Source organism: Tetrao urogallus, assembly GCF_951394365.1.
Source record: "Tetrao urogallus genome assembly, chromosome: 10".
NCBI classification, from domain to species: Eukaryota; Metazoa; Chordata; class Aves; order Galliformes; family Phasianidae; genus Tetrao; species Tetrao urogallus.
The window spans coordinates 3,266,331-3,279,463 of NC_136823.1; the positions used below are offsets into that span (position 1 = coordinate 3,266,331).

Here is a 13,133-nt window from a genome sequence, read left to right on the forward strand (position 1 = left end):
GCCGCCGGGCCGAGCTGCGCTAAGGGGCGGCCGCGCTGAGGGCGGGCGGGCGGGGCCGCCGAGCGGGCCGGGAAAGGCAAGGCGGGCCCGGGGCACGGGAAAGCGAGGCGAGGCAAAGCAAAGAGGGGCCTGGCGACTCAGTGAGGCTCAGCGGAGGACGGGGAGAGGCGGCTGGCTAAGCGCGGGCGGGGCAATGCGGGGAGCGGCGGGGCCGGGCCCGCTCAGGCGGCGGCGCGGCGGCTCCTCCTCATTGTGTCCGCCATCTTGGGGCGCCGCTATAGGCGGGGCGGGGCGGCGCGCGGGGTATGCTGGGACGCCGCGCGCACAAAGCCTCATGGGAGTGGGGAGGGCGCGGGGCGGTCCGGTCCGGTCGCCATTTTGAAGGTGGCGGTGGGCGGGACTGAGGCGGCTGCGCTGCAGTGCGTAGTGGCTCGTGCTGAGCTTGTATTTCTTCTTTGGGGCTGTTATTGCTGCGCCCCCAGCCCTCCAAAAAAACGTGAAGCGAAGGTCATAGCGCGGGGCTGGTGGGAAAAGCGGGGCTAAGTCAGTGAGGAAACGGGTTGGGGTTGTGGCCTGCTGGTGGGGCTGGAGTGTGTCCCTCAGGGGTGGGTGCTGGAGGGGTTGGCACAGAGTTTATCGATGCTGCCCTTGTTCTTGTCCCTGCTACAGGCCCACCTCGTTTGAAAGACACGCTGACAGAATTCCGGCTTTTAAATGCCGTTTTATGTCATATTGTTACGTTTTTTTCTTCTATCTCAGTGCTTTTAATTCTGCATGCAGCCTTCAAACGGTACCACACCGATACAAGGGCTATGGCACTGTGGTCTTACAGCACTGACAACACGTAAAGAACCTTCAACAAAGACATCCTGGCTCTTCAGGTAGGTGCTGTGGTACAGACACCTCTGGACTGTCTTTTTACCTGTCACAAATATTGCTACCAAGTTCTGTGTTCGTGTGTCTGTGCGTCTCAAACCTTGAAGTGAGAATCTCCCACTACTGTGATGATTTCCAGCACCCTCGTGTGTTAATTTTAGAAGTGTAATGGAAATATTTTGTTGTTTTGGTCTCCAGAAAACTTAAAAGCAACAAAGAAAACAATAAATAGCAAAAGCCGAAGTTGCCTGTGTGAATGTTAATTGCATTTTCCCTGCATCGGCTCCAGAAGTTTGCTTCAGATTAATATTGCCCTCTTGTGGTCAAACAGCGGTAAGGCTAGGAACTTGGCAGGGATGTTTGCACGTCATTCAAACGCGTAATTATTTTATCTGCAGATAGCACTTAGTCAGTTAAACAAAAGTCTTTTTTGAGATGTCTTTTACTGCTTGTTTACTACTGCTCACCCTTGCAGGTTTTGGCACCTAGCCTGATTCACCTCTTCCTATTGCAATGTCAGAATGATTCACCAAGTTTTGTTCTGAAATGGATTCAGGATTTTAATGCCTGCGCCCCAGGGGCCTCCACAGAAGGCACTTTCATTGCTTCGAAGGGTCTCAGGTTCAGCTGCTCCACTGCAGGTCAGTTCAGAACCTACCATCGATTTTCACATAATAAAACACTTTAGAGGAGGTCAGAACAGCGTGCCTCTTGCACACTGTAAATTGCATCAAAGCCTGGATCTGGGCCTGGAAGATGACTCACCAATACCACCATAAGACAATTTACTTCAAAACACCTACAATACTTAGCCAGGTTTGAGAGTTGTATAACACCGTGGGTTGTTGATTTGATATTTTGTCACTCCCCTTTTTATTCTTTCTTTTGCCTTTCTTCTCAATCGTTGGAACTTAGTTTGTCAGTTTATACCAGGCTGAAATTTATCTGGCAGGATAATTGGATCTCCCTGGAAAGTGTCACATTAGGTAGGAATTGTAGATGACGTCCCTGCAAAACTAGTTAATAGAAAAAAGGTTTAATTGCTGCTTGAGTAATATTGATCAAATGCAGTCATTCTACCTATGTGTTTCTATATTAGGCACCACTGTGACTTGCACAATACAAACAGACCCATGCTTGCATTAGCTTGGATGGATGGATGTGAATTTCCAAGAAATGTTTCTGGAAAGAGCATTACTCAGGTGAATAAATATTCCCTGGACTCTGTTTGGAGGGATGATTCTGTGTGAGTGACAGCTGTGTCTGAAGGCTTGTGTGGGGCACCTAAATCCTACAGTTTAGCATCTCTTTGTGGGCTCTTGAAGCTAAATGTGATGCTCTGGAATCCCTGCTTTTACAACATTTGACCTTAGAAGCGTAAGTAGGAAGGGACCTCTGGTGTCCTCTCCTCCTAGCATGGAGCCCATAGCTTCTCTGGCTGGCCTGATCCACTGCTGTGCTATCCTCCCTATAGGAACTTTTTGCTCATGTCTGATGTGAGCGTCTCAGGTTGCAAATTTTATACCAAGATCTCCTATCTGTTGTCTTCATAACCTCCCTTCAATTAGATGGAGCTGTGATCAGGTTGCTTCTAAGTTGGTTGTACTAGTTGGTTCTCAGCCTGCCATGGTGCACGTGAATCTTGTCCCAGCAGCAAAACCTCACGCTTCTTGCTGAGTTTATTGCAGTGCCTCTGGAAGGTGGCTCTACCGTTCAGTGCTTTGGCACTTCCCCCAGGTTAGTGTTAGTGAAATATAGAGTTAATTAAAATTACTAAATAATCAGTGTCCCCAGATCAGTAGGGAAGCTGTGGGGTGAAATAAAACCCGATTGAAACCAGGACTTCCTTGTTCATTCCCAGCTGTCATCCGGACACAGAGCCACTGATGTCTACACTCTGAGCCCAATGGTTGCGCCGTTTTGCAGCCAGCACAACAGCACATTTAGCCAGCCAGAACTTCTTCAGCTTGCTAATGAGAGCAGTGTCACTGAAGTCAAGGTAGATCACGTCTGCTGCTTTCTCCATAGCCTATCATCTCAGCCTAGAGGGCAGGTGTAATTGTCATCCTGTGGCTGATTAATATTCCTTGCTTTTTCTCTTCGTGTTATTTTCAACTAAGGAGCTCAAATTGTTTTTTGCTCTCAATTCCAAAGAGCATGCCTTTGTATTTTGCAGTACTGAATTTCGAGTCCTTTCTGTTATTTGAGTCCTCAAGGCTGGCGGCTTTTCATCTCCTCTAGAATACTATGATCGTTCCCCATATTCTAAATGACTCTCCACTTTGATTGTGAGTTGACTCAGAATAGGGAATTTGAGAAATTACAGCATGAAAGGAAGTAGACTTGGCATGGACTTGGCTTCAGGGTAGTACTGTTCTGCATTTAGCTACAGAAGGATTCTTAGTGAAAAATTTTTCTGCCCTACAATCCCCAATGCAAGGGAAAATCATTTCCAAAAGGTATATAAGGAGTGAAGGGAGTGTGACCTAGAAAAACTAGTAAGATGCATATGTCAAATACAGTTAATTTTTTTTACTAATGATACTGATCTATATATATAAAATGCTGAACAGAACACTTATCTTCTCTGTGTTCGGCCTCAGGCTACATTCCTCATCAAAGGCAGAGAGACCCTGTTGACATTTTCCTAGTGAGTAAATCAGTCATGAGAGCAACATATTTCTTTTCTAAGAACCATTTGGAAAGCCTTCTATTAGAAATCAGGACTCCTGGGTTTCCCAGAGCTCAGCGTGTTCTTGAAACAAAGGTGCTCAGACTCATTCCTACTTTCCTCCTCCCTGCCCAGCAAACCTTGTGTGCAGCTCTCTGTCTCCTCACGCTACTTCTGTGCACCACCATCCTCTCTCCCAGCAGGTGCAGCAGGAGCACTGTGGTGAGCAGGGGCAGAAGGAGCCCTCACCTTGTTTCCTGCACATCCGTTTGTGTGCTGGGCTCCTTGTAGCAGGGCAGTGACCAGCTGGTCCATCCTAGCTGCAGATATTTTCTCTTCTACAAAATATGACTGAGGCGGCGCGGTAATTGTATGCAAATCCATGCGCAGATTAAAAAATTAATCAAATTCTGAAATTTTCATTTAAAGAGATTAGTCTTGAAAAATCCCCCATCTAATCCTCCCCAAGTAGTCACTTGGAACAAAACTTCACCGCTTTGTTTTCTTCCTGGGCTCAGCGCATCTCCTTGAACATTTTCTCGTGATGCTTTTGGGACCATCTGGAACGTCAAGTCTGAGCCTGAGCAGGGCTCAGCAGGCAGATTAAATTTGATCTATCAAATGATAGAAGAGATGTGTCAGTAAGTGGGAACAGGGGAGTTGAACGCAGTAAAATCTCCGCTGTGCTCTACTTCATAGGTAAGCTCCCATGTGAAAAATGGAAGCCGTAAGCCTAGGTGAGTCTAATGGTAATTTACCTACCAGGAGGCCAGAAGAAGGCTGTGTAGCAAGCGAAAGGAATAGCAAGAGATGCTTACAACTTGCTGTATCTGGTAGTTTACTGCTGTAACAAAGATGTAATCTGTCTTTTACGGCTTGAACTCAAAGTTATTCTCCAGAGGATTGGGGTTTGATCCCTTGGGGATTCTGGAGTCCTGTAGCTCTGTATGCCGTGGGCCAGCCACCAAGCACTGCCACACTGAGAGCAAACCATAGAGGTCCTGATGACATTAGAAATAAACTGCCTTAGAACCCCAAAGATCTCAATTAAATTTGACATCCCAGAGCATCCTCAGGCCTTGCAGCGTCTGAAACACTGGGGCTGTGTGGTTGAATCAACCTGCAGAAAGCCCAGTTGCCCCAACTTTAAGAAAACCACAAGCCTGTGATGCAAACCCTCAAACAAACCTCTAACTGCAGCACCCAGAACAAGTCTGCTTTGCTCACTGGTGGGAGACTAGGCCCTAAAGGGGAATATTTTTCCACCTTTCAAATACCTGCCATGGAGCAAGGCATTGGCTCAGTTTTCTCTCTGCACAGGCACAGGCAGCTCGTTTGTGCACTCTTTCCCTCCCCAGTGTGACTCTGAGCTTCTGGCTCAGACTATTCCCCCCTGTGTCTATGCTTTTGGTCTCTTGCCACCATCCAATTTACCTGGCAGCTTGCCACCTGTCTGCCCCTGTGCTGGATTGTTTCTGTCTCCTTCTGACATTGGCTCCTTGCCTGCAGAATTGCTTTAATTAAAAAGTTAATGAAAGGTAATGCAAACGACTGTTTTGCCTGTGTTTTATCACAGTCCAGCTTCTCTCCCTCCCTTTTTCCCAGAGAAGGTAAAAATGAAGCGCTGGGGTTTTGCTGCTTTTTGTAGTTAGTGGAGGTTTCTAGTGAGCTTAGGAGGAGCCCTGTGAAGAAAGAAATTACAATGGTAATGCATGCAAACAAGTATGCAAATGGTGAACGTTATTCACCAATGGAAGCTGAGGAAGTTTTCATTTAAAGGGGATTAATCTAAGCCCCTTACAGCTCTCTTTGTAACAGGCGCTTCTCAGCATCTTTTTCCTCCTAAGATTAGTGTGAACCCCTGGAAACTTTCTAAAAGAATATTCCCCAACTGCCAGTTGTCCCAGGCAGGGACAAAGGGAAGGTGAAAAACCTCCACCTCACGCCTACAGCGTGTGACCCTGGATCCTCAGAGAGGAGGCCTTGTTCGCCCCTCTGTGACTTCCCTGAGAAACGAAGATCAGTGTGTGAAGCAATGGGAGTCACTTCAAGTTCCTTCTCCCAACCTGGATTCCTCCCAGACAGCAGGGAGAAAAGGAGAATGCAGAAGTGTGAGGATGCTATTTCCCCACGTTCAAGATACAGCAGCTTGCTGCAAGTCGCATCGTTTCTATACCCTTCATCTACAGAGGTAGTCTGAGAGCTACTATTTGGTTGTGTTTCCTTCCTATGCTGCCCCTCCCTCACTGTGGGGCGTTCAATTTTCTTGATGTTGTTTTTAAAGCCCTCGTGAAAGGAGTATGGGGTTCTTTTTGAGTGTGCTTTTTAATATCTACAGCGAATTTCTTAGCACTGATTTATAGCTGTTCCTTGTTGACATTTAGTATCCAGTGCTTGAGATGTATAAATAAATTACATTAACATGGATTTGTGACATCATTAGCAGCACGCCCATTCCAAGGGGAGCCTCCAGTGAGCCTGTGTGTCTAATCAGAGCTGTCAGAGAGCGGAGTTACAGCATGGAGACCTCCAAAGCTGATGGGTCTGTGCCAAATGCAGCTCTCTGTTGTGTTGTACAGCTGAGTAGCCTCTGGATGCAGGGAGATTTGCATTGGGCTTGCTTTGCATGTATACCTGTGCACTGAGGTCAGTGTAAGGGTTTCTGTGCAGATAGCATGCCTTAAGGCCTTCTGAAGCAGAGGAAAGATGCACACGTGCTGACTTCACCAGACTTTGGATCGGGTCTTGGTGGTTAAATTACAGTCCGAGTTCAGAGTGCAGAAAACAGATTACATGCCTGCTATTGTAGTGAAATGCTTTCAAGAACAGAGCAAGCATTAGCAGTATGCACACAAGTGCTAGATGAATTAAGCTGGCATTTATTTTTGCAGCTTCACCAGGAGAGGAGAGGATTGCTTTTAGATGACTCGTGCCTGCTGTGTCATGTCTGCAGCTGGAGCTGAGCGGAGCCGCTGGGAGGCCGCGTGTGACAGGCTCTGCGGCTGCAGGTCTGATTTTGCTCAGCTCCCCTGGACTTCAGGGTCAGCCATGCACAGAAACATCAAGGCAGAGCCTATTAAAAGCTTTGGGGCTTCATTTTCTTAAACTTGCCATCTTAGTTTCAGCTGGGACAGGGTTGTTCACTTCAGAGTGTCTGATACGATGTTGTGTTTTGGTTCTAAGTGAAGAACAATGTTGGTAGCATACCAGCGTTTGTAATTACTGCTAAACAGTGTTGTGCAGGGCTGAGGCCGTTCCATTTTCTCACTGAAGAGTTGGGAGGAGACAGAAATAGGGCAGCTGACTTAAACTGGCCAAAGAGATGTTCCGTACTACATGACATTGTATGGAAGGAGAGTTTTGAAGGGGTGAGAGTTCATCTGGTTCTTCTTCTCACTGAGGGGGGCTGGCTGGGCATTGGTTGGTGAGTGGTGAGCAATTGCTTGTTATGTACATTTGTATATTCAGTCTCAGTTCCTAAGAGGTGCATGTCTCACTTCTCTGCTATTGGCACAGTTACTCAGGTCCTCACTGTAGGAAGGCTGAGGCTCTGTGGTTTTTAAACTGCTGCCACGAGATTTTGGAACTTGTTAATGAAGTGGTCAGGAGCTCTCTTACTCATCTCTTCTCAGGGTTGAAAAGACAGTCCTAAAGGAAGCAGTATCTAAAGGGAGTTTAAATAGGCAACTTATCTGCCCTGCATTTTGCCTTTAAAATTTGTTTCTCATAGGCACTGAATCTTTTTTTATCCAGCAAACCTGTGATCCACCACTTGGTTTTGTCTGCAACTCCTTTTTTTCCAATGATTTATGCCCAGATTTGTGCCCAAGTCCTATTGCCTGAGAATGTGCTTGTATGGAGATTTTCACAGAGCCTTTCAGTCTGTCCCCTGTCTTTGCAGGAAAATAAGGCAGGTTTAGACCCAGGGGAACTGTTGGAAAGCTAGTTGGCTTAATGATTAACACATTGCAGTGCTGTGGGAGTGTTAGGACAAAGAGAGACCTCTGAACTTGTGTGTTCCCTCAGAAGAAGAGGCAGAAGCTGGCCTTGCACTGAAACACATCCGTTCAGTAGAGAGAGAATTAACTGGCAGGTAATTTGAATGTTTCTACAATTAAGAATATTGCCAGGGCTGCCTCAGCCTCCTGGCACCCTACTTTAATTGCCTGCACCATAATTGCCGTGAGCTGGAGAGATGCAGATCACAGGGGTCCTTGGTTCTGAGAAACCAGCAATGAACTCAGTGCCAGCTAATGGAGGGAAGGAGTGCTGGGAGGGCATCAACAATGTATGCTGGCAGGGGCTGCCTCTGCACTGTCTGGATGAGTGTTTGCCCTTGAGAAGCTGAGGTTCTGCAGTCCTTGCTCATATCTGTTGCGTTTAATTCTAATAGTAGACAGTGGCTCAGATGTGCTTTCACAGACCCAGCTGGGAACTTTGTCTGGATCTGAAGTCCTATTTGGGCTCTAAATATTATTTTAATGGATAATGAAAGAACTAAAATATAAAAGAGAATGAAGCCAGGTGTTAATTTGCTTTTTGATGGGGCAAACTCATTCCTGGTCTTTCCACAGCCAGCGAGGGAGCAGGCAGCTAACAAAGCTGTTGCTTTTCCAAAGTCTGAGCCTGATGCTGCAGGGGAGCACGGGGCACCGCACGGCCAGAGAATGAGCTCAGCATTTGGCTGGTGCATGGAAGAGAGTTCATGGAGCGAAAAGCTGTTCCGCCCGGCCGCCCTGTTCTCTCCAGGACAGAGAGCAGCTTGCATGGTTTGGAAGGGTGTCAAAAGCTGAGCAAATTGAAATGATGGCTTGCCAGTAGCAAACATAGTGATGGAAAAGCTGGCTGGCAGGGCTCAGCTTCCCCGCAGGAGGGGATGGGATTGCAGGGGAACCAAAAGTTGACAGGTAGTTCGAATGTGATGCTGTGCTTCCCTCCCTACTGCCTGGGGTGTGGTGGGAAAACACAGCTGATACGGCACCTTACTGAAGAGAAAACAGGAGCTAAAATTCCGTGGTGCATAATCTGGTCTCATTGCTCTCCATGTGACAGCCCTGTCTCTTTTGCTAATGAAAACGGTCTCTTTCACTTGCAGGTTGGTTGCTTGAGGACTCGTCAGCGTTGGCAACGTGTGTGCAAGCCCACCCCAAGCAGAGCAGAGCGGCTCAGCCTGGCCACCCTAGGCAGCATGTCCCTCCGTGAGCACGCGCTGTCCCTCTTCCGCAGCGCAGTGGGCACCGTCCGGCCAGCCCCAATGCTGAAGAGGGCACTGAAGCTCCAGGGAGAGGGGTGCCCTCAGCTGCTGGTGAGCAGCCGTGCCTTCCTGTTGAAGAGGGACCTGTACTTGGTGGGGTTTGGCAAAGCTGTGTTGGGGATGGCGGCAGCGGCAGAAGAGATCCTGGGAGACCACCTCGTGCGGGGGATCATCAACGTGCCACTGGGCATCCAGGAGAGCCTGCAGCGAGCGGGAATGCAGTAAGGGAGCCCACACGTGCACATTTTGGGTGGGAGTAAACTGCCAGATTTGTCCTGTGTGGGTTGTTTCTGTGAACACCCTCGGTCTTTTCCAGCTGCCATTGCTCTGGTGCCCACCGTGTCCACTTTCTGTTCCCCTCTGGTGCACCAGGAGTGATTCTCTGCTGGGTGACAGCCTGGCTACCTGCAAAGGTACTCGTGTCAGTGATGTGATTGCCTTCCCTTCCCGTGCAGGGAGATGCTGCTGAAGCCACACAGCAGAATCCAGGTCATTGAAGGTGCCAAGAATAACCTCCCTGACCCGGAGGCTCTTAGGGGAGCAAGTGCCATTCGGGAGCTGGCTGAGGGCCTGACAGCGGATGACCTGCTCCTTGTGCTCATCTCAGGTGGGGATGCCAGGGAATAGGCTGTGCTGAGTGCCCCTGCTGCTACAGCCCCTCCAGCTACTTGGCCAAATGCAGCTGTGCAGCAGGGGACTGCTGTGCTGTTCTGGCCCTTTCAGTGATTTCTCCTCTCCCTTCTCTCATAGGATTTTTTCAGGAGTGCAGCAGGGGAAGGCACAGGGCTGCCCCAAATCCTGGGGATGCAGGCTGGGATGGTGGTACACAGGCTGTCAGCTGCTCTTACCTTTTGGCAAGGGTGGCACTTTTTTCCTATCCCCTCCTTAAATCTGAAAATGCAGACTTAGGAGAGTCTTGGTTGATTCACAAGCTCTGAAATTGTTAATATGGGACTGACCCTCCTTAGAGCTTTGCTTTTCCCCCTCACTTTTACTGTGGCCAATGGAAATGAGGCCCAAGCCTCTGACACAGCTGCACACCTTGAGGGTCAGCCCTGACCACATCCAGGTGAACCCCCCCAGGCCCTGAGCGTTGGGTCAGGACGTCCTCGGGCCCGGGGCTGTATTTGAAAGTGGATATTGTGCATCAGAGGGATGCAGTAACATTGCCACAGATCAAGCTTGGCTGGGTGATTCAGGACAAAAGCAAGCAGGGGCTTGGAGCAGCTCTGCTGAAACCACTTGGTCTCTGCTTGGTAATTGTCATTGTATCCATTGTGGTTGCTGAAGCGTGATGTGGTGCAGAGAGCACAGAGCTGTTAGGCAGTCACCCAAGTAGCTGACATCTAGCTGTTCTCGCTAGGGATTCCCCCGGGTGTCCTCCTGTCCTTTGGCTACTGGCATCTCCAAGAGACTCCTCAGCCCACCAGGATCTACCTGTGGCTCCTGGTGCACGTGCACTCCCACACAGCAGCCAGTCCCCAACTGCTGCTGCCTCTCAGCTAGAATCCTGGCTATTGACTGAAACCTAGGCATTTGCATTTGTTTTTCTTGCTCATCATGTTTTATTGATGCTGATTTGTCCCAAACCTCTGAGCAGATTTTGCCTTTTGACGGTAGCTATCAGCTGTACTTTTGTGCATGTTCACTCTCTACTCACATTTTTCTCCTTTCCATTCTGTATTTTCCACCCATTTCACTTCACCATTCTCATCCTTTTCCTAACCTTCTTTTGTACGTTTCCAATGCCCACTTGTGTCAGTTGCCCTGATAGGATTCCCACTGATAGAACTGTCACCCTGGGTGTGCTTTGTTCTATGTTATTCTGTCCCCTTTTTTTTTCCTCCCAGACCTAGGTGTGTGCAGTTAGGGGGGTGGTTTCCTATCCTAGAGCAGCCACAGCTGTTTTTTTCTATGCTCTGTGTTGAATAAATGGAACCAGCAAAACCTGCAGCATCTCCATCTACATAATGCTTCATGCTCTGTGAGTCCTGAAGTGTGTGGTCCTGCTCATCCATCCAGGGAGCCCTTGAAAATGAGTGTGGGAACACACCAGCAGCCTGATATCGTGGGGATAGGAATTTCTGGCTCTTCTCTGTGGTACCCTGATCCAGTGAGGTTTATGCTGTCTGTGTGAAGTGTACCTGACTGCAGGCAGTGCTGGGCTGCCATGATTAAAGCCTGTTGGTGAAGGAGATTTCATTTGCCATTCCCTTGACCAGCTCTGCCTTCCCTCCACAGAGTGCTGAGGGAAGGGGAAAGGCTGCTCCTGCTCAGCTACTGGACAGCCCAACTTTATTCCTGTCCCACTGTAACGTGCACTCACTGTCTACCATCTCTTCTGCATCCTAGGGGGTGGATCAGCCCTGCTGCCTGCTCCCATCCCTCCCATTCTCCTGGAGGAGAAGGAGAAGCTCACAAAGATGCTGGCTTCCCGAGGAGCTGCCATACAGGAGCTGAATGCTGTCCGGAAAATTCTGTCTCTGCTGAAAGGTGGAGGGCTGGCCCGCCTCGCATATCCTGCACAGGTAACCAGAGGAAACCTCTGCTTGCACAGAGGTCTGCCTCCTAAACAGTGGTTTAAACAACTGACCAAAGTGCTGTTTGTGCATTGTTTTGGGTTTGCGACTTCACTGAGGACCCAAACTCTCAGGGAGAGAGGTGGAGGAGGGGAATTCACACCTGGCCATCCAATTGCACCACTCGGCAAACCTCAGCCCTCACCCAGCAGGAGTTTCCATCGCACTGCTCATTGCTCTGCTCACTCCCATTGCACTTTCAGAACCTTAGCTCACCCAGAGGCTGTTCTCTCACTGGTGTGCCAGCTGAACCCATGCTAGGTTATCGGCCCAGGCACGGTGGCATCTGTTTTTGTTCCACTGTGATAGTCCAGCATCAAAGGACACTCAGTGGGTTACAAAAGAGCAAGGTGGCTCTCAGGGTACTTTAAAATAAAAAAGGCCCAAGATCTCCCCTTGTTTTGAGATGAAGGTAGCAAAGTGTAACTCAAAGCAGTGCACACGCCGGGACAGCAGTGCAGTCAGCCATCCCTGTTTCCCACAGTAACCCACCAGCATTGCTCTTGGCAGGTGGTGAGCCTCATCCTTTCCGACGTGATTGGTGACCCCCTGGATATCATAGCGAGCGGGCCCACTGCCGCCAGCTCCCACAGCGTCCAAGACTGCCTTCGGATCCTGGCCAAATACAACCTGCTGCACAGCCTGCCCAGCTCCGTGGAAGCAGTTCTCTCCAGCTCTCCCACCAAGCCTGCTGCTGCAGAAGACTACTCCCATGTTTGCAACGTCATCATTGGGTCAAACACGTTGGCTTTGGCTGAGGCCAAGCGCCATGCAGAGAGCCTGGGCTACGCGACCCTGGTTCTCAGTGCGGCGGTCTGTGGGGATGTTGGCCGTGTTGCTGTGCTGTACTGCCAGCTGATCTGCCTGCTCTGCCTGCGCTTGGCCAGCCTTGGGGAAGGGCCTCGGGGCTCTGAGGTGAAGGAGAACCTCCTGCGGCTGGCGGCAGAGTTAGACATCCCGGGTTTGAACATGGCTGAGTTTCTGCAGGCCCTGCAAGGAATGGAGCCCCGGAAACCGGTCTGCATCCTGGCTGGAGGAGAAACTACGGTTCAGCTTCAAGGAACTGGGAAGGGAGGGAGAAACCAAGAGCTGGCTCTGCGAGTGGGGCTGGGGCTGCACAGGGCACGGGGCGTTGAGGCCAGCAGCTTGGGCAGGTGTGATGTCGTCTTCCTGAGTGGGGGAACAGACGGGCAAGACGGGCCCACAGATGCAGCTGGGGCTTTCTGCAGCCCAGAGCTGGTGGCTGAGGCGCTGCAGGAAGGCCTCGATGCAGAGACCTTTCTCAGCAACAATGACTCCTATGCCTTCTTCAGCCACTTCCAGCGTGGACGTCATCTCCTGGTGACTGGCTTGACGGGCACCAACGTCATGGACATCCAGGTTATTTTAATTAGAGCCACGGACAGATCATGAGAGCTCCCTCTGCAGATATTCGGATGCATTTAATTAGGAGCAGGGGTAAATAAGGCCATAAACATTGCAGATGAAACTACTTAAATTAGGGCTTGCTGTCAAGGGTGCTAATATCTCTGACAGAAAGAGTCCACTAATTAGGAAAAACCAAATCCACAGTAAAAGCATCGGGAACAGTCAAGCTCTTGTAATTGGGATTAGAAGAAGGTAAGGAGTCGCACTGTGGATGTGGATGTTGCATTTAGCACTTCTGCAGAGAGCCACTACTGCTGTGACAGCTTCAGCTGTGGGTGAAAGGCATGGAGAAAGCGAGGCCGTGGCACAGCTGCTGGAGAGAGCT

At 49.6% G+C, this 13,133-nt stretch overlaps 1 protein-coding gene across 1 annotated transcript; it reads left to right on the forward strand.

Annotated features, from left to right (window-relative positions):
- Positions 1-8,735: 8,735 nt before the first annotated feature.
- Positions 8,736-12,793, forward strand: GLYCTK (glycerate kinase; the record flags this gene model as incomplete). Its single annotated transcript, XM_079540528.1, has 4 exons — positions 8,736-9,022; positions 9,257-9,408; positions 11,154-11,329; positions 11,891-12,793. The coding sequence occupies 4 exons, from the start codon at positions 8,736-8,738 to the stop codon at positions 12,791-12,793; spliced, it is 1,518 nt and encodes a 505-aa protein (XP_079396654.1).
- Between the last annotated feature and the right edge of the window lie 340 nt (positions 12,794-13,133).